Source organism: Gobio gobio, assembly GCF_949357685.1.
Source record: "Gobio gobio genome assembly, chromosome: 14".
Lineage (NCBI taxonomy): Eukaryota > Metazoa > Chordata > Actinopteri > Cypriniformes > Gobionidae > Gobio > Gobio gobio.
In genome coordinates this window covers 26,830,350-26,849,282 of record NC_137107.1, presented here as the reverse complement: position 1 = coordinate 26,849,282, position 18,933 = coordinate 26,830,350, and the positions used below count along the sequence as shown (strand labels likewise).

The window sequence follows — 18,933 nt, the reverse complement described above, 5'->3', positions numbered from 1 at the left end:
ATATTTACCAGCCAATATTGGATGTTAAATTGTTTGTTGTTGTCAGCATCGATCTAATGAGCATCCAATAAATACAAGAAAAAGAAAGTTATTTTTTATAATTCAGAATTATATTTTTGTAAATTTTCTATAGAAAAAAATCCAAATGTCATAATGTACATTACAACGTAATGCTTGAATCCACTATTTACAGCATATATACCCTACCATTCAAAAGTTTGGGGTCTCTAAGATTTTTTTTATTTTTTTATTATTTGATCAAAAATACTGTAAGATCTGTAATATTGTGAACTATTATTACAAATTAAAATAAATGTGTTCTATTTGAATATATTTTTTATATATATAATTAATTTATGTTATTTTTCAGCATTATTACTCCAATCTTCAGTGTCACATGATCCTTCAGAAAGTAACATTTCTTATTATTATACATATTAAAAACAGTTTTGCTGCTTTTTTTTTTGTTGAAACGATAACTAATTTAATTTTAACTAAGATAATTTTTTTTCTGGATTTTTTTGATGAATATGACATTCAAAAGAACAGCATTTCATTAAAATAGACATCTTTTGTAACATTATAAATATCTTGGCTGTTACTTTTGGTCAATTGCATCCTTGCTGAATAAAAGTATTAATTTTTAAATATATATATTTTTACTGACCCCAGACATTTGAATGGTGGTATACTATTTGTGCATTTTTATTTTTGTGTCTTTTTAGTTTGAAGTTCTTACTTTATATTCCAGCGAGTTTTATACTAACAGGCGTTTTTGGCTATTCTCATACTCTGGCATTATTCAGTGCACATAGACGCGTCTGTTCAAAGCGCAGGTCTGTCAGCAGAATTCAAATGGGTCTTACAAAGCATGATTAGATTACAGCACAAGCAGAAGCACCGCTGAATGCAGAGTATCCTGTACCTGAACAGACCCCTTATCAGGTCCAAGCACAGATTTACACAGTCCCCTGGAACCAAATCCTTGACAGCAAAAGGCTGGTCTACATTGTAGATTATTCAGTCCAAGAGCCTCATTGTCTAACTGACGTGTAAAGTGACCAACCACAGTTCTATTTGTATGTTTCATTTTGTTGCTTTATCTGAAATAAATTACAATACAAGATAGAAAATAAATTAAATTAAGAAAATTCAGTTTCTACCAATCTTGCTGGCCTGTTTGGATGTGAGTAGTACTGTGTATATTTGAATATACACAGTGTGGATGTAGATTTATGTGTTTTTTTTTTGTGAAAGAAAGAAGGAAGAAAAGGCAGTCTGGCCACAGGTATTTATTTGTCTGTGTCTTACCTAAACCAAAGAAGAAAAGGTCAGAACACTGGGTCAGACACACTGTACCAGGATTAAGAAGCTTGTCTGAGGGCACAAGAAGTCAGTCTGAAGGTGGAACAGACCAGTAGGAAAATAAACCCGGTTGTGGCCAGCACAGGGTCAGATTTGTTAGCTTCCTGGAAATTTTAAAGAACAGAGCCCGAGCTGGAATCGATTCCTTCACTGCTACCACTGGAGAAAATTGACATTATTTGGTTCTAAATGATCAAAGAGTGGATATATTTAGGGAGAGGTGTCCATTGAAGAGGATATGAAGTACTGTCTATGGCCTCAAGAAGGTCTAGAATACCTGGAGAGATCTAACTATTAGCATATCTCAAAAGCAGTTGCTCAACTGGACTCAGATACACTCTCAGAAATAAGTGCAAAAATTGTACCTTTAGAGACAGCTTGTCACTGGGGCAATACCCTTAAAGGGACTACTTTGTAACTTATCTCTAAATGTACCTATCATAGTAGTCTACTCTCTAAGGTACTAATATGCAAATTTTTGGGGGCAGATAAATTGTCCCTTTGAGGGTAATGCTGCCTCAAGTGACATGTTGTGCGTACCTCTAAAAGTACAATGTTTCCACTTTTTTAAATGTACTCAACCGTCTGTGTTTTTATGAGGGTTTTTTTTTTTTAGCACAATGGTTTATTTTATTGGTGAGTAGGTAGTCCTTCAGCATGCCTCAGGGCGCATTAGTATTTACACTTCAAATACAATATGGGATCATTTTGGTCCCCGATTACACCTGTATTAAGCACTTCTAAAATTAAATCACAAGGGTAATCAGGCGAAATGCCAAAAGTGTGAAAGGGAAAGAAGTAGATAAGTATAAATACAAAGTATAAGTATAAATCTGAAAATACAGTATGAAATTTACTTATTCCGTGTCACACAGGAGAAAAACAAAGCAGCTGCTGCTGCTGCTGATGAGGATGATGGTGGCGATGATGCTGACGATGATGAGGATGAGGAGGTGGTAGCGTATCTGTCAGGTGCTGATGAAGAATTTGACCCCAGCACCCTTCCTGACCCAGACAAAGTGTGCGCTGAGTCCTCCTCTGAGGAAAATGGGTAAGAATGAAGCTTTTGTGAACAACATGAATGACTTTCATCATTTTCAAAGGTCATGCTGCATTTTAAAGCTCTGAAATTCGTCTCAATGAGAGCCGATTGAGTTTTTTTGTGGAAAGGCAAAGGACATTGCTTAACTGATATTGATCATCTAAAAGATGACGTTTCTAATTGTGAACAGCTTCAAATTGAATCCCTATATTTGAGAGTTGAACCAAATATCATATTTTCCCATCATCATTGCATTGCGGAGGTATGCGGTGCTTTGTGTTAGTGGAAAAACCATTACACCGGTAAATCAAGCCAATCAGTCCGACACCACATCACGAGGCCGTAATTATTCCGAAATGAGAAATTGATTCTTCTGATACTTAATTACCGCCTCGGCTTTCTCAGCTCTCTCTGCTTGTATTGAGTTTGTAGCGTTCGATTAGGCTCAGGCATGCTGATCCGGTGTTCTTTTTGTACTGAGGTCTGCTGGAGAATTGCCTCTCAGAGGAGGAATCCCTCTACAGGGTAAAATGATTCATGATGATTCATTTTCCCCATGGCGGCATTAAGCACAGATCTTTCAGTTGGCTGTAGATAATCTATAAAATGCATAATTACAATTAGATTTAAAGTGAGAGGTAGGACCATATGTTATGTATTTTTTTGGGCACTCTCGCCCTTTCTTTCTTACACTCACTTTTTGTCTTTCTTGTAAAACCTGATCACGTCCTCTGTTCTCCTTTGCCGTCGATCTTTCCATCTGTCGGCCTGCACCTTTATGTCTCTGTTTTTCTGTCATTCGTTCATGTACGCACATTAGGACACTCACCGACACACACAAACTCTTTCTGTGAAGCAGTGCAGGTGATACGGCATAGACAGCAGCAGTGGCTCTGATTAATGACTTAGTGCGGGGTGTTTACTGCATGGCTACACTTACCGAATGCAAGAGAGGCTTCGGCGCTGTAAATCTGATAAATCTCTCTTTCTTCCTCTTCCTTTGGCTCACTCACCCACTTTCTCTTCCGTCATATCGAAGGCTGGTGTTCGGGACTGGAGCCAGAGGCATCACTAACCCTGAGCTCTTTCCTGTTGCGGTACCCGTCTTCCTGCTTTGCTGTCTTGACAGATACCCCCCTCCAATAAATCTAATAGGATCTTATTGGCCCTGCCTCACCTCTGCCCCTGCCAGCACTTTGTGTCCAGAATAGCAAGATGCTTTATAAGTCTTTGGGAATATTTCTTAAAGGGAGAGTGCATTCGCAATGAATGCTGAGTTACAATGAAATTAAATGAATGATTGGTCCGTTTATGAAGGTTCATGTGAAAAGCATCAGGGTTTGTGAATGAAACGATTGATCTAGTCTTTCATTTTCTCATTTATTTATTCTCAAGTTTAACTGACTGACTCACTGATCCTGTAACAGCAGTTAACCAATCACAGTAGGGGAGCCAACAACTAGGGCTGCACAAATAATTTAAATTAAAATGATATACAGTGTTCCTAAAGTGGTAGTTCACCCAAAAGGAAAATTGTCATTTACAGGACTCAACAGTGTGAGCATTTCACTCACATTTGTAACTAAAATATACGTTATATAAGTAGTTATTTTTCAAATTTTAGATCATAATTCTTGAAAATCCTAAATGGCATAACAAAAGTTTTAATCATCATTTTAAGAGCTCTTAAAGGTAAAATATGTAGTTCCTCGACACTAGTGGCACCCCTATCGTGCATCACGCATCCCCCAACTCAAACATCACAAGTAAAGCTCTTATGGATGCTTGTATATGATAAACCCATCCAACGTGTGTGCACCATGCATATTTTTTACATGATGCGTCAACTGTTTGAGGTGGTCTATTTTTCAGCTACAGTAGGTCTATTTAAATAGTAGCAAGTCAGGAAAGAAATTAATCAAATATATATATATATATATACAGTGAGGAAAATAAGTATTTGAACACCCTGCTATTTTGTTCTCCCACTTAGAAATCATGGAGGGGTCTGAAATTGCCATCGTAGGTGCATGTCCACTGTGAGAGACATTATCTAAAAAAAAAAAAATCCAGAAATCACAATGTATGATATTTTAAACTATTTATTTGTATGATACAGCTGCAAATAAGTATTTGAACACCTGAGAAAATCAATGTTAATATTTGGTACAGTAGCCTTTGTTTGCAATTACAGAGGTCAAACATTTCCTGTAGTTTTTTCACTAGGTTTGCACACACTGCAGGAGGGATTTTGGCCCACTCCTCCACACAGATCTTCTCTAGATCAGTCAGGTTTCTGGCCTGTCGCTGAGAAACACGGAGTTTGAGCTCCCTCCAAAGATTCTCTATTGGGTTTAGGTCTGGAGACTGGCTAGGCCACGGCAGAACCTTGATATGCTTCTTACAGAGCCACTCCTTGGTTATTCTGGCTGTGTGCTTCGGTTCATTGTCATGTTGGAAGACCCAGCCTCGACCCATCTTCAATGCTCTAACTGAGGGAAGGAGGTTGTTCCCCAAAATCTCGCAATACATGACCCCGGTCATCCTCTCCTTAATACAGTGCAGTCGCCCTGTCCCATGTGCAGAAAAACACCCCCAAAGCATGATGCTACCACCCCCATGCTTCACAGTAGGGATGGTGTTTAGTGGAATTATGACCAGAAAGTTCTATTTTGGTCTCATCTGTCCACATGACTTTCTCCCATGACTCCTCTGGATCATCCAAATGGTCATTGGCAAACTTAAGACAGGCCTGGACATGTGCTGGTTTAAGCAGGGGAACCTTCCGTGCCATGCATGATTTCAAACCATGACGTCTTAGTGTATTACCAACAGTAACCTTGAAAACTGTGGTCCCAGCTCTTTTCAGGTCATTGACCAGCTCCTCCCGTGTAGTTCTGGGCTGATTTCTCACCTTTCTTGGGATCATTGAGACCCCACGTGGTGAGATCTTGCATGGAGCCCCAGTCCGAGGGAGATTGACAGTCATGTTTAGCTTCTTCCATTTTCTAATGATTGCTCCAACAGTGGACTTTTTTTCACCAAGCTGCTTGGCAATTTCCCCATAGCCCTTTCCAGCCTTGTGGAGATGTAAAATTTTTTATCTAGTGTCTTTGGACAGCTCTTTGGTCTTGGCCATGTTAGTAGTTGGATTCTTACTGATTGTATGGGGTGGACAGGTGTCTTTATGCAGCTAACAACCTCAAACAGGTGCATCTAATTTAGGATAATAAATGGAGTGGAGGTGGACATTGTAAAGGCAGACTAACAGGTCTTTTGAGGGTCAGAATTCTAGCTGATAGACAGGTGTTCAAATACTTATTTGCAGCTGTATCATACAAATAAATAGTTAAAAAATCATACATTGGGATTTCTGGATTTTTTTTTTTTAGATTATGTCTCTCACAGTGGACATGCACCTACGATGACAATTTCAGACCCCTCCATGATTTCTAAGTGGGAGAACTTGCAAAATAGCAGGGTGTTCAAATACTTATTTTCCTCACTGTATATTTAACTCTTCTGCATCCAATGTTTAGTGAATGGTGGAAGCAGAGCTCTGCACACACGTCCTGACTCCTGCTGTCACACATCAACGCAAATTAAGAAATACAGCTTAGTAGCGTGCTGTCCTCCTTGAAGTACCGGTACTAATAAAATTCCACATCGTACTGTTTGTAATAGCAGGGTATCACGATACTTTTCTAGTACAGGTATATCATGCAACACTACTTCAAAGTAAACAATATAAACTGGAACATTTGTCTTTCTGGACAGGTGCAGGACAATGCTATATGAAGTGTCCATTGTTGCGCATTGCATCACAATCCCCCGTTCATGACCTGTTTTATCTTTGAAGGTCATAGGCCGTAAAATAATATGGACGATGCGACTTCATTCGCTTCCACTGAAGATGTGCTGTGCGTAGGGCACCAAGTGCTTAGGGGGGCACCACAAGAAAATGCTCTCTCTACCCCCAGTTATGGAAATTTTAGAAATTCAAGCTAAAGCTCCAATCTCCTCCCGAAAATACAGAAAAAAGTCAGTTGGTGCCTCAGTCACAACTTCACTCAGAGAAGCCGTCAATCATGACGTCACACCCCCTGCTTTTATAGCATCAAATAACAAACTAAAACAAAACTTATTTTAAAAACAAACACTTGAAATGCGTGATAATAACTGCCTAAAATGACCGAAACAATCTTTGGGGGAAAATTATATGAAGTGTATTTGAATGTTTAGTTTGTCTCGCGTCCATTAGAATACACGGAGGGGCGGGGGTTATGAGCTATACTGGGACCAACCACCTTGGGGCGATCGAGGCGCGTCGGAGTGCTGCATGCTTGGTCTAAACACAGCAAAATTTGGCTGGCACTTCTGAAGCTGAATGTCTTTTCCCATGTAACACATCAGCCATAGTCCCACTCCGGCCAAACACCCTCTGGCAAAGTAGCAGTAGCAAAGCCAAAGACATAGTTTTGCACATCCCTAATCCTGAGTCATATAGCTTGAACTGGAAAGAGATTGACAGATTGACGATTACTTATGATCTACTTTTGATGAGTTATGAGTTTACAGGATTATTAAATAGAGTTTGAATATTGAAGTATTAAAAAACCTATTACTTTTTGTATTCATTTGTTTAGTTTTTTTACCAGAGGTGCTTTATTTAGCTATTCGATTGTGAAGACATAGTTTTGCACATCCCTAATCCTGAGTCATTGAGCTGGCTGGACATAGCCAATGATTTAAAACTCTGTACGACCAGAAGCCCTTAGCAGCTTAATGATGTGTGCTAGCTACAGCCCTGACTGCTATAGACCAGAGCATAGATTTTCCCACCTTCAGGTGGTCTCTACAGTCTCTGGACAGGCCTTTAATGATATTAGTTGTCCTGGATGTACATCAGTGCACAATTCAAGTCTTAACTTGTTTAATTAAGTTAGAACCATTTAAGACATTCTAAGTTCTAACCTAATTAAACAATGTCCTTATCTGTCGTCCTTCCTGGTTTCGTCAAGGTTTTATTATGTAGAAGAGCTGTGCAGAACACTTTAGATGAGATCCCTACTAGATCATAACTTGGGCAAAAATACACTAATGTGCTGATTCTCCCGTTCTACATACAATATATTGGCAAAAGTTTTGGGACGTCTGCCTTTACATGCACATGAACTTTAATGACATCATATTAAACCCTACGAATTCAGAATGGGGAGTTGGTCCACCCTTTGCAGCTATAACAGCTTCAACTCTTCTGGGAAGGCTTTCCACAAGGTTTAGGAGTGTGTTCATGGGAATTTTTGACTAGAAGCGCATTTTTGAGGGCAGACACTGATGTTGGCCTGGCTCACATTCTCCGCTCTAATTCATCCCAAAGGTGTTCTATCGGGTTGAGGTCAGGCCAGTCAAGTTCCTCCACACCAAACTTGCTCATCCATGTCTTTATGGACCTTGCTTTGTGCACTGGTGCGCAGTCATGTTGGAACAGGAAGGGACCAAACTGTTCCCACAAAGTTGGGAGCATGAACTTGTCCAAAATCCCTTGGTATGCTGACACATCCTTTCACTGGAACTAAGGTGCCAAGTCCAACCCATGAAAAACAACCCCACACCAAAATAGCCCCTTCACCAAAAGTACCGTTCTCCTGGTAACGGCCAAACCCAGACTTGTCCATCAGACTAAGGGTGTTTTCACACCTGAAAGTCCGCACCAAGGTCCGAACCGAAGTTCATGTTTTGATACATTTTATACATTCGGTTTGTTTTGGTTTGGTTTCACATTACAATTATGTGAGCGGACTAAAGAACTTTACATGACACACTTACGTCCACTCGACATCATCTATGTGGGCTGCATCTTGACATTGATTGGTTTGTAAACGGACGTGCGTCTGGCATCAGTGTCTTTGACAAGAGTGAATGAACGGACACATATCGTTGCCACTATTGAACAGTGCGCATTGCTTGACTATTTTCTTTTCATTACGTTTAAAAGTGGACATTTCTAGCTTTATATACACATATTTCTCATGTTTGTGAGACAAGTAGCCTGCTGAGTTTCGGTTTATTTGAGACGCGCTCCGGTTCATATGCAAAGCATGTGATCGCTCCTGCGATTATTGTCTGCTATAGACTATTTGCTTCTTATTTATTAAATCCAGGCAATTATCTGATTAAATGTTGATTAAAATTAAAGGGTTAGTTCACCCAAAAATGAAAATTCTGTCATTAATTACTTACCCTCATGTCGTTCGACACCCGTCAGACCTCTTCATCTTCGGAAGAGAAATTAAGATATTTTAGTTGAAATCTGATGCCTCTGAAAGTCCTCCATTGGCTCAATGGTACTCTACACTCTCAAGACCCTTAAATGGTACTAAAGACGTCGTTGCATTACATAGTGATGACGATTTCAAAACAAAGCATCATGAAGCTTCGAAGCGTTATGAATCACTGAGTCGATTCAGCTGTTTGAATCGCCAAATTTCAGCAGTTTGGCGGTTTGACACGCCATCCGAATCATCATTCGGCTCAGTGATTCATAACGCTTCGAAGCTTCATGATGCTTTGTTTTGAAATAGTCATCACTATGCAAGTCGTTATTTAGGGGTTTTTTGCGCACAAAAACTATTGTCGCCGATTCATAAAGTTATTTTAGAACCACTGTAGTGAGATGGACTTTGTAACGACGTCTTTAGTACCTTTTATGGGTCTTGAGAGTGTAGAGTACCAGTAAGCCAATGGAGGACTTTCACAGGCATCAGATTTCAACTAAAATATCTTAATTTCTGTTCCGAAGATGAACGGAGGTCTGACGGGTGTCGAACGACATGAGGGTAAGTAATTAATGACAGAATTTTCATTTTTGGGTGAACTAACCCTTTAAGATACAATTTATACACAACGAAATTCACATTAAAGAAAGGCTTTCTAAGCAAAATCATACAAAATTTCCTTCAAATCATTTGTGACCTTCTGTCTTCTGACATATTGCGCATCTTTTCACTTTTCATAATAAATGTAGCCTAGATGAAATTTTAAAAATAACATAAAAATATTTAAACATAAACAGGAACTTCCCGCAAATGGTCTGAATGTTCGAACCATACAGAAAATGCTTTCACACTAGAAACTAACCAAACCTTTGTTCAGTTTGATCTGGACCGAGACTACCTCTTTTCGTCTGACCAAATTTCGTCTGTTTGGTCTGGAGCGTGGTACGGGGGAGGTTTCACACCTGTAATTTTGATTCGGACCTAACTGAAAAGACTAAACAAAGGTAGGTGTGAAAGGGCCCTAAGGGTGCGTTCACTCTTGTAGTTCGGTTCGTTTGGTCCGGACCAAAAAACAAGAACAAAATATATAGTCCTGGTCCGCTTAGCGTTCACACTGGCATTTTTAACAGCGAACTTAAAGTTACCGAACCAAAGGCATAGGGATACGGTCACAACCTGATTGGTCGGCTTTTACGACGTATATTCCGCGACGGAGCTTGCTTACGAACATTCAAAACAATGCTGTGTGCTGGATTAAACGCGATCATTTTATGCGTGTACATATGGTTTTATTTTTACCAGCTGAGAACTCACGAAGAGCTCATAAAATGTTCAAAACATTCAGAACAGCACCAGGATTTCCTCCGTTGTATGCAGAAACGAAGATCTGCATATATTGATGAGGCACTTTACCTCCTCATTGCTCCACGTTTGCCCTCTAATTATCTTGGATACACCGATCTTTCCGCGTCGTCAAATCAGCTGACATCTTGTGACATCACGTCCTGTTTTTGGTTCATTTACATGTCTTTGGTCTGTGTTGCGTTCATATATCAATCGAACCGCACCAGAGTATGTTTGGAAGCGGACCGAGACCCATCTTTTTAGCAGTCTCGCTCCACTTGTTTGGTGCGCACCAGGGTTCGGATGGCAGCGTTCACATATGTTCAAATGAACCGCACTAACCGAGCAATCGCACAAGGGTTCGTTTTAATTGAACCAAACATGACAAGTGTGAACGCACCCTAATACTCACTCATTAATACTTCACTTGACTCATTACTGGAGGAATCAGCCTTTTCGAACAAATCTCTTAAATGAGTGATTCAATGACATACATTTTTTTAACAGGCACTTGTTGCCACCTGGTTGCATAACGATGTAATGAATACATTTGTTATTTTAAGCAAAAAGTTGCTTTCAAAAGGGGATTTTCTTTATTGTGATCGCTTCCGTAGACTGTTTATATCCAAACTATACATTTTTATCCCAGTATTTCTATGATAATATGAATATTTGTGGATAATATTAATATAATAGTGGAAGTAGACATTTCCTTTACAAAACAATTACTTTTTGGTTCTTGCTATAAATCAGACCAGTGGACAGCTTTTCACACCTCAAAGTCTCTTGACTAAAATAGTATTAGTTGCCCTGGATGAGCATGAGTGCACCATTCTAGCCTTGACTCATTTAATTATGTTAAGAATTGTCTTCATTGGCTATCAAGGTCACCCGCATGGGACAGTGCATTGAAAAACACCTTCACCTCAGAGATGTCTTTAAAATGCAGTGCATGTTGATGGTTGGAATTGTTAACGCTTTCCAGATGCATCTCATATTATTGCTTTTGCAAACAATTTGCCGCATCAGTGGTTGTCTTAAAAGATCAAGTGAGAGTACCACATCTCAGGATCTCTTGTGTTTACAAGCAGGAGAGAGTAGGGTAAGCTGTACTATTACTTAAATTGTTCTCTAGGCGAAGGAAAATGAGATTGAGTTAAAGCAAATATGAGGTGTCTTCTATAAACTGAAATTTAAAGAGAGCTTTTAAAGCCTTTTAAAGGTGAAGCCATTAAAATAAAACTGAATTTTTTTAATAAAAGTATGAACACTCTCTTATGGTCATTTCAATAATGCAGTACCCCGTTTCAAAGAAAACCATAAGCCACCCATACTTTTAATACTTAACATTCAGCAGGGAGGCATTCAATTGATAAACAATAAAGATATTTATTATGTTACAAAAGTTTTCTTTTTCAAATAAATGCTGTTCTTTTGAACTTTCCATTCATCAAAGAATCCTGAAAAAATTCTCGAATTCCACAAAAATATTAAGCAGCACAACCATTTTTAACATTCATAATGAAAATATTAATTTTAAATAACAAAAATATTTCCTGAGCACAAGACCAGTATGTTATACTGATTTCTGAAGGATCATTCGACACAGGAGAATGAAGTAATTTCTGCTGATAATGATAAATAATTCAATCTACAAAATAAAATAAACTTAGAAACGTAGAATGTAAACGTAGAAAACAGGTCTTTTAAATTGTAATAATATTTCACAATATTATTTTTTTTTACTGTATTTTTGATCAAATAAATGCAGTCTTGGTGAAAAGAAGAATCTTACTGACCCCAAACTTTAGGTCAGAGCATAGCGTCCATAAAGACTTTCAAGAAAGACTCATTTTACCTGACAGAAAATGTACTTGAAATTTTATGCTAAAGCAACTTTAGGTTAAAAATACTTATTTTACTTATGTGCGTATATGTCACAATCTGGTTTAGATGAAGATGATGAAAAAAGGTTCAAACAAGTTTCCACAAACAAAAGGTTATTTAATAAAACAGACTTGGGTAATCCAATAGCAGGAAGGCAATATAACAGTGTGTGCTACACGAACAATACCAGACACCAACTGAATAAAAAGGAGGAACTTAAAGCTACACTGTGTGATATTTTCCCCCATCTAGTGGTGAACTGGTATATGACCATCCAGTGAATTTTAGTTTCTGTTCTGTTCAATTCCGATTTCGTTTTAACTCCTACGGTGGCCGATTTAGTCCAAGATTAATATGGCTTCCTGTTCGACCTCGTCCACATTCGACACGGTGCCTGTGGGATATTCTGTGCGCAGTGGGATGGTTGGAACTCAACTGGCCTAATTATTCGGCTAGAAAGAACTGCAGCTAATCCAGAGTGAACTTTGATGATAGTAATGTTTATTCAGTCATCCAATTGCAAGGCATAAACAGGTTTGCATGGATATGTACATAAATGTGGTTTCTGTGAGAGAACAAATTAGGATGGTAAATATACATGATAATGACATGACAGAATATACACAGTTAAGAACTGTATAACTATACTTATAAGTTACATTTGTATAATGTAACCGTAAAACAGAGCTTATTGTACCATATATAGGCGCTAAATGCAGCTGCATAAGGAGCGGAGCTGCCGCTGCTAACAAGCGGTGTCCGGTTACAAAAGTGTGTGCGCAGGTTTAGCTCTGTATAACAAGTGTTAATATGCTGATCAGACCTGATACATATTTCCATCAACATACATTACAAGCAAATTTTTTCTATAAACGAATAAACATTGTTAATAACTGAATGATTATTCAAATAGGTGAGCATTACGCTATTGTATGTTGACACAAAAATACTTCTGAGGTGACATCAACTGAATTACGCGATGACACACTCTGAAACACATCCACAATGACAATAACTATTATTACTTACGGAGTTATTAACGCACAGAAATACCACACAAGGAAAAACAGACTTTTGAGGAATAAACAAGCCAGGAAAACTCTGTATAACTCTGTTACTGGAGCTGCTGAGATGAAAACTCTCTGTGCATGCACCAGACAAGTCTGAACAAGTTGACGCGCACAGTGTTAAAACCGGTTAAAACGCGAAAGGCGAAGCTTGAATTTACGGGTATGTCCCTCGTTGGCTAATGTACTTTCAAGATGGAGGGGCAACATGGCGACCACCGTTAGATCCCATTACCTTATGTATTTTCAATGGCATATTATAAACTTACGAAAAATACTTTATTACTTGAAAGAAGTAAATATACATTAATGAGCACATATATTTTTGAAAGAACTAAGTGTTTTTAGCTAAGAATAGACTAAAAAAGTTACACAGTGTAGCTTTAAATACACAAGGTGATTTTGAACTCCAATGACAAACCGGTGATGACTCGTTAATCAGAAAACATAGTTACAAACGAGGAGCGGGGAACTGGAACAAAGGATAATAGGTGACTGATAAAAACAAATAGAACGTTCATGAAAATGAATTCTCCACTCTCCCCAGTATATCTAGCCTGCCTTGTCCTTGTATTTTGTTTTCACATGTGTGCATTAACCCTTGTTTTGTTTTTGTCTTTGCAGCAATTCATCAGACCACGGTGGCAGGAAGAGAAGTTTCAGCAGCGACAGCAGTGAGGATGAGGATAGTGATGATGAAGGACAGCAGACAAAGGTGGGCAGCAAGAAGCCCAGGAAAGAGTCCACAGCAACACCTCTGGACACTGGCCTCTCGCTGGCCGAAGACGAGGAGCTTGTGTTGCATTTATTGGGCAGTCGCAGCTAGTTCCGTTGAAAACGGGTCCCTGTATCCATCTTCCCATTCAGAGTTTCTTATTCATTGTAATTGTCCGTCGATTTATAAAAATGTCCCATTACTAATTAAATGTATCCTGATTGTGATGGAAACTTTAAGATTCCCCATATCTCCATGTGATTTATTGTGTGAGTGTGCCGGTTATAGTTTCCTTTCCAGCCTCTTTCCTTCTTTACATCCTCTCCTCCGCAAGAATTGAATTCTCATGTGGCATATTGCCAGACAGTCTCAAATTACCTAAAAACTCCTGTTTTGCAGTGAAGCAAAAAAAAAAAAAAAAAAAAAGCAGCGCAGCTGATGCCAATCCTGATAGAACCACTGTGAAGTCCCAGGTGCCATCTATAACCTATTACTGTTAAACTGCTCTCATTATTTCTGGTTTGAATATAGCCTTCCTGTCACATTGAACCGTCACTTAATGTGTGATTTAATCTCCCTCATTTCTGTTGGAAATGGAAGGTTCTCGTAGAAAACTTTGGTTTGGCAACTATTGTCCCCTATTCAACACAAATCTATCTTTCTGAATTGTCTGGTTGTCTGCATTTAGCTGGCTCATGTAGGGAGGGAGATTGGATTGGGTTTATACAAGACAAACAGCCACCATTTAGCACAAGCATAACCTTGCATTGTGCCACGGTGACCTTATTCACCCAGTTTTTAGATCTGTTAATGGCTTCTCAAAGTGCTCTGGAGATATAATCGCCCACTCTGATTTGGCAGCTAGTTTTCCATAATCACAGTTATATAGCCGCTGTTTAACATGGGTGTCCTGAGTCACTCCTGCTGTGCAGTACCAGTCAATATACTTGAGTTATAGCTCAAGGACATATTTCTATTAAAACAAAAAGCTGTTCCAAACTTTCAGAAATATGCTCTGGTCAAGTTCACACACTTCAATTTATTAAAGGGATAGTTCACACAAAAATGTCGTCATTATTTACTCACCCTCATGTTGTTCCAAACCTGTATGAGTTTCTTTCTTCTGGTGAACACAAAACATATTTTAAAGAATGTTGGTAACCAGACAGTTGACGGCACCCATTGACTTCCATAATAGGAGAAAAATACCATGGAAGTCAATGGCTACCTCAACTGTCTGGTTATCAACATTCTTTAAAATATGGTTTGTGTTCACCCGAAGAAAGAAACTCACACAGGTTTGGAACAACATGAGTGTGAGTAAATTACAAAATTTTCATTTTTGGGGAACTATTCCTTTAATTATCCCTTATTAGCACAATTAAAATATTGGTAACACTTTACAATAAGGTTTCATTAGTTAATGCACCGTGAACTAACATGAATTAACCATGAACAGCTGGATTTTTATTAACTAACATTAACAAAGATTAACTAATGCTGAACAGAGGTGGTTTTCATGGTTAGTTTCATGTTAACTAATGCATTAATGTTAACTAATACAACCTTATTGTAAAGTGTTACCAAAATATTATTAGCGGGATAGAAAATAACAATCTAAAGTTAGCCATTGCTCAGTGATGGATAGAATTTAATTACATGAGGCTGATATTGAGGATGTCAAAAATAATAAATTATCATGTATACCTATATAGTTTATTACATATTATAATACGTTTATTATACAAAAATACTATCAAGAAATAATGTATTTATGTACATACAGTGAGGAAAATAAGTATTTGAACACCCTGCTATTTTGCAAGTTCTCCCACTTAGAAATCATGGAGGGGTCTGAAATTGTCATCGTAGGTGCATGTCCACTGTGAGAGACATAATCACAAAAAAAGCACAATCGCAATGTTTGATTTTTTTAACTATTTATTTGTATGATACAGCTGCAAATAAGTATTTGAACACCTGTCTATCAGCTAGAATTCTGACCCCCAAAGACCTGTTAGTCTGCCTTTACAATGTCCACCTCCACTCCATTTATTATCCTAAATTAGATGCACCTGTTTGAGGTTGTTAGCTGCATAAAGACACCTGTCCACCCCATACAATCAGTAAGAATCCAACTACTAACATGGCCAAGACCAAAGAGCTGTCCAAAGACACTAGATACAAAATTGTACACCTCCACAAGGCTGGAAAGGGCTACGGAGAAATTGCCAAGCAGCTTGGTGAAAAAAGGTCCACTGTTGGAGCAATCATTAGAAAATGGAAGAAGCTAAACATGACTGTCAATCTCCCTCGGACTGGGGCTCCATGCAAGATCTCACCTCGTGGGGTCTCAATGATCCTAAGAAAGGTGAGAAATCAGCCCAGAACTACACGGGAGGAGCTGGTCAATGACCTGAAAAGAACTGGGACCACCGTTTCCAAGGTTACTGTTGGTAATACACTAAGGCGTCATGGTTTGAAATCCTGCATGGCACGGAAGGTTCCCCTGCTTAAACCAGCACATATCCAGGCCCGTCTTAAGTTTGCCAATGACCATTTGGATGATCCAGAGGAGTCATGGGAGAAAGTCATGTGGTCAGATGAGACCAAAATAGAACTTTTTGGTCATAATTCCACTAAACGTGTTTGGAGGAAGAAAAATGATGAATATCATCCCAAGAACACCATCCCTACTGTGAAGCATGGGGGTGGTAGCATCATGCTTTGGGGGTGTTTTTCTGCACATGGGACAGGGCGACTGCACTGTATTAAGGAGAGGATGACCGGGGCCATGTATTCGAGATTTTGGGGAACAACCCTCAGTTAGAGCATTGAAGATGGGTCGAGGCTGGGTCTTCCAACATGACAATGACCCGAAGCACACAGCCAGGATAACCAAGGAGTGGCTCTGTAAGAAGCATATCAAGGTTCTGGCGTGGCCTAGCCAGTCTCCAGACCTAAACCCAATAGAGAATCTTTGGAGGGAGCTCAAACTCCGTGTTTCTCAGCGACAGGCCAGAAACCTGACTGATCTAGAGAAGATCTGTGTGGAGGAGTGGGCCAAAATCCCTCCTGCAGTGTGTGCAAACCTGGTGAAAAACTACAGGAAACGTTTGACCTCTGTAATTGCAAACAAAGGCTACTGTACCAAATATTAACATTGATTTTCTCAGGTGTTCAAATACTTATTTGCAGCTGTATCATACAAATAAATAGTTACAAAATCATACATTGTGATTTATGGATTTTCTTTTTTAGATTATGTCTCTCACAGTGGACATGCACCTACGATGACAATTTCAGACCCCTCCATGATTTCTAAGTGGGAGAACTTGCAAAATAGCAGGGTGTTCAAATACTTATTTTCCTCACTGTACTTATAAAGCATATAAATATGCTTAAGATTCTAGTTTCTAGCATTTAATTGGACAAATCTAGGTGAAAAATTCAAAATTGTTGATCCGTGTTGGTGAAGGGGGCTTATACACTATATTACCAAAAATATTGGGACAGCCCTCCAAATCATTGAATTCAGGTGTTCCAATCACTTCCATGACCACAGGTGTATAAAAATCAAGCACCTAGGCATGCAGACGCTTCTACAAACATTTGTGAAAGAATGGGTCGCTCTCAGGAGCTCAGTGAATTCAAGCGTGGTACCGTGATAGGTTGCCACCTGTGCAATAAGTCCATTCATGAAATTTCCTCACTACTAAATATTCCACGGTCAACTGTTAGTGGTATTATAACAAAGTGGAAGAAATTGGGAACAACAGCAACTCGGCCATGAAGTGGTAGGACATGTAAAATCACAGAGTGGGGTCAGTACAGAAGTCGCCAACTTTCTGCAGAGTCAATAGCTACAGACCTCCAAACTTCGTGTGGCCTTCAGATTAGCTCAAGAACATGTGGATAGAGAGATTCATGGAATGGGTTTCCATGGCCGAGCAGCTGCAGCCAAGCCTTACATCACCAAGTGCAATGCAAAGCATCGGATGCAGTGGTGTAGAGCAAAGCGCCACTGGACTCTGGAGCAGTGGAGACGTGTTCTCTGGAGTGACGAATCACGCTTCTCTGTCTGACAATCTGATGGACGAGTCTTGGTTTGGGGGTTGCCAGGAGGCTGGTACTTGCCTGACTGCATTCACTGTGCCAAGTTTAAAGTTTGGTGGAGGGGGGATTATGGTGTGAGGTGGTTTTTTCAGGGGTTGGGCTTGGCCCCTTAGTTCTAGTGAAAGGTACTCTTTATGCTTCAGCATACCAAGACATTTTGGATAATTTCCTGCTCCCAACTGTAGGAACAGTTTGGGGATTGCCCGTTCCTGTTCCAACATGACTGTGCACCAGTGCACAAAACAAGGTCCATAAAGACATGGATAAGCGAGTTTGGTGTGGAGGAACTTGACTGGCCTGCACAGAGTCCTGACCTCAACCTGATAGAGCACGTTTGGGATGAATTAGAGTGAACACTGCGAGCCATGCCTTCTCGTCCAACATCAGTGCCTGACCTCACAAATGCGCTTCTAGAAGAATGGTCAAACATTCCCATAAACACACTCCTAAACCTTGTGGAAAGCCTTCCCAGAAGAGTTGAAGCTGTTATAGCTGCAAAGGGTGGGCCAACTCCATATTAAACCCTACAGATTAAGAATTGGATGTCATTAAAGTTCATGTGCATGTAAAGGCAGGCGTCCCACAACTTTTGGCAATATAGTGTATCTTCCAAATGTGAATTTAAGTGATTTTCCAGTATATCACATGGAAGTGTACTACATGATAGGAGTGACTCTTCTCACAGTGGGCTTGTTCAACGTTTTTTACTCTCTCTGTGTAGTTCAGCGATGACTTGTTTATCCTCCTTTGATTCTTATCACCTATCACCTTTACCGAACAACTGCAGGCGGGCAGTACTCGAGTAGTGTTGTGGTGTATGTGACAGGCATGCACCTTGATGTATTGTGTTTGTGTATGACTGGGTTGCATAGATTCTCTTTGTGTTCTGGGTTTGTGGGTGCAGAGTCATCCATCACAGACGTGAGTTTATTAGGCGCCTTCATCCTGCCTGAAAAGCTATTTCCCTCTGTGCTATTTCTCCCCTCTAATGACTGTTTCACCACTGAGGAGTGTGTAGCATTTCAGACATTTCTCTGTAGCGTTGTGCACCCACAGCTTAATGTGCATGCACGTGTTAATGATGATACAAATTCAAATTGCAGCTACTGTTTTGTTTAA

The 18,933-nt window shown here is 39.4% G+C and overlaps 1 protein-coding gene across 1 annotated transcript in view; it reads left to right on the top strand.

Annotated features, from left to right (window-relative positions):
* Positions 1-14,103, top strand: part of ddx10 (DEAD (Asp-Glu-Ala-Asp) box polypeptide 10) — a 40,900-nt gene extending 26,797 nt beyond the window's left edge. Inside the window, exons 17-18 of the mRNA XM_079834339.1 lie at positions 2,241-2,416; positions 13,608-14,103. Coding sequence (XP_079690465.1) covers positions 2,241-2,416; positions 13,608-13,809 — 378 coding nt within the window. The 3' untranslated portion in view covers positions 13,810-14,103. The remainder of the gene's footprint in view (positions 1-2,240; positions 2,417-13,607) is intronic.
* The last annotated feature ends 4,830 nt before the right edge of the window (positions 14,104-18,933 follow it).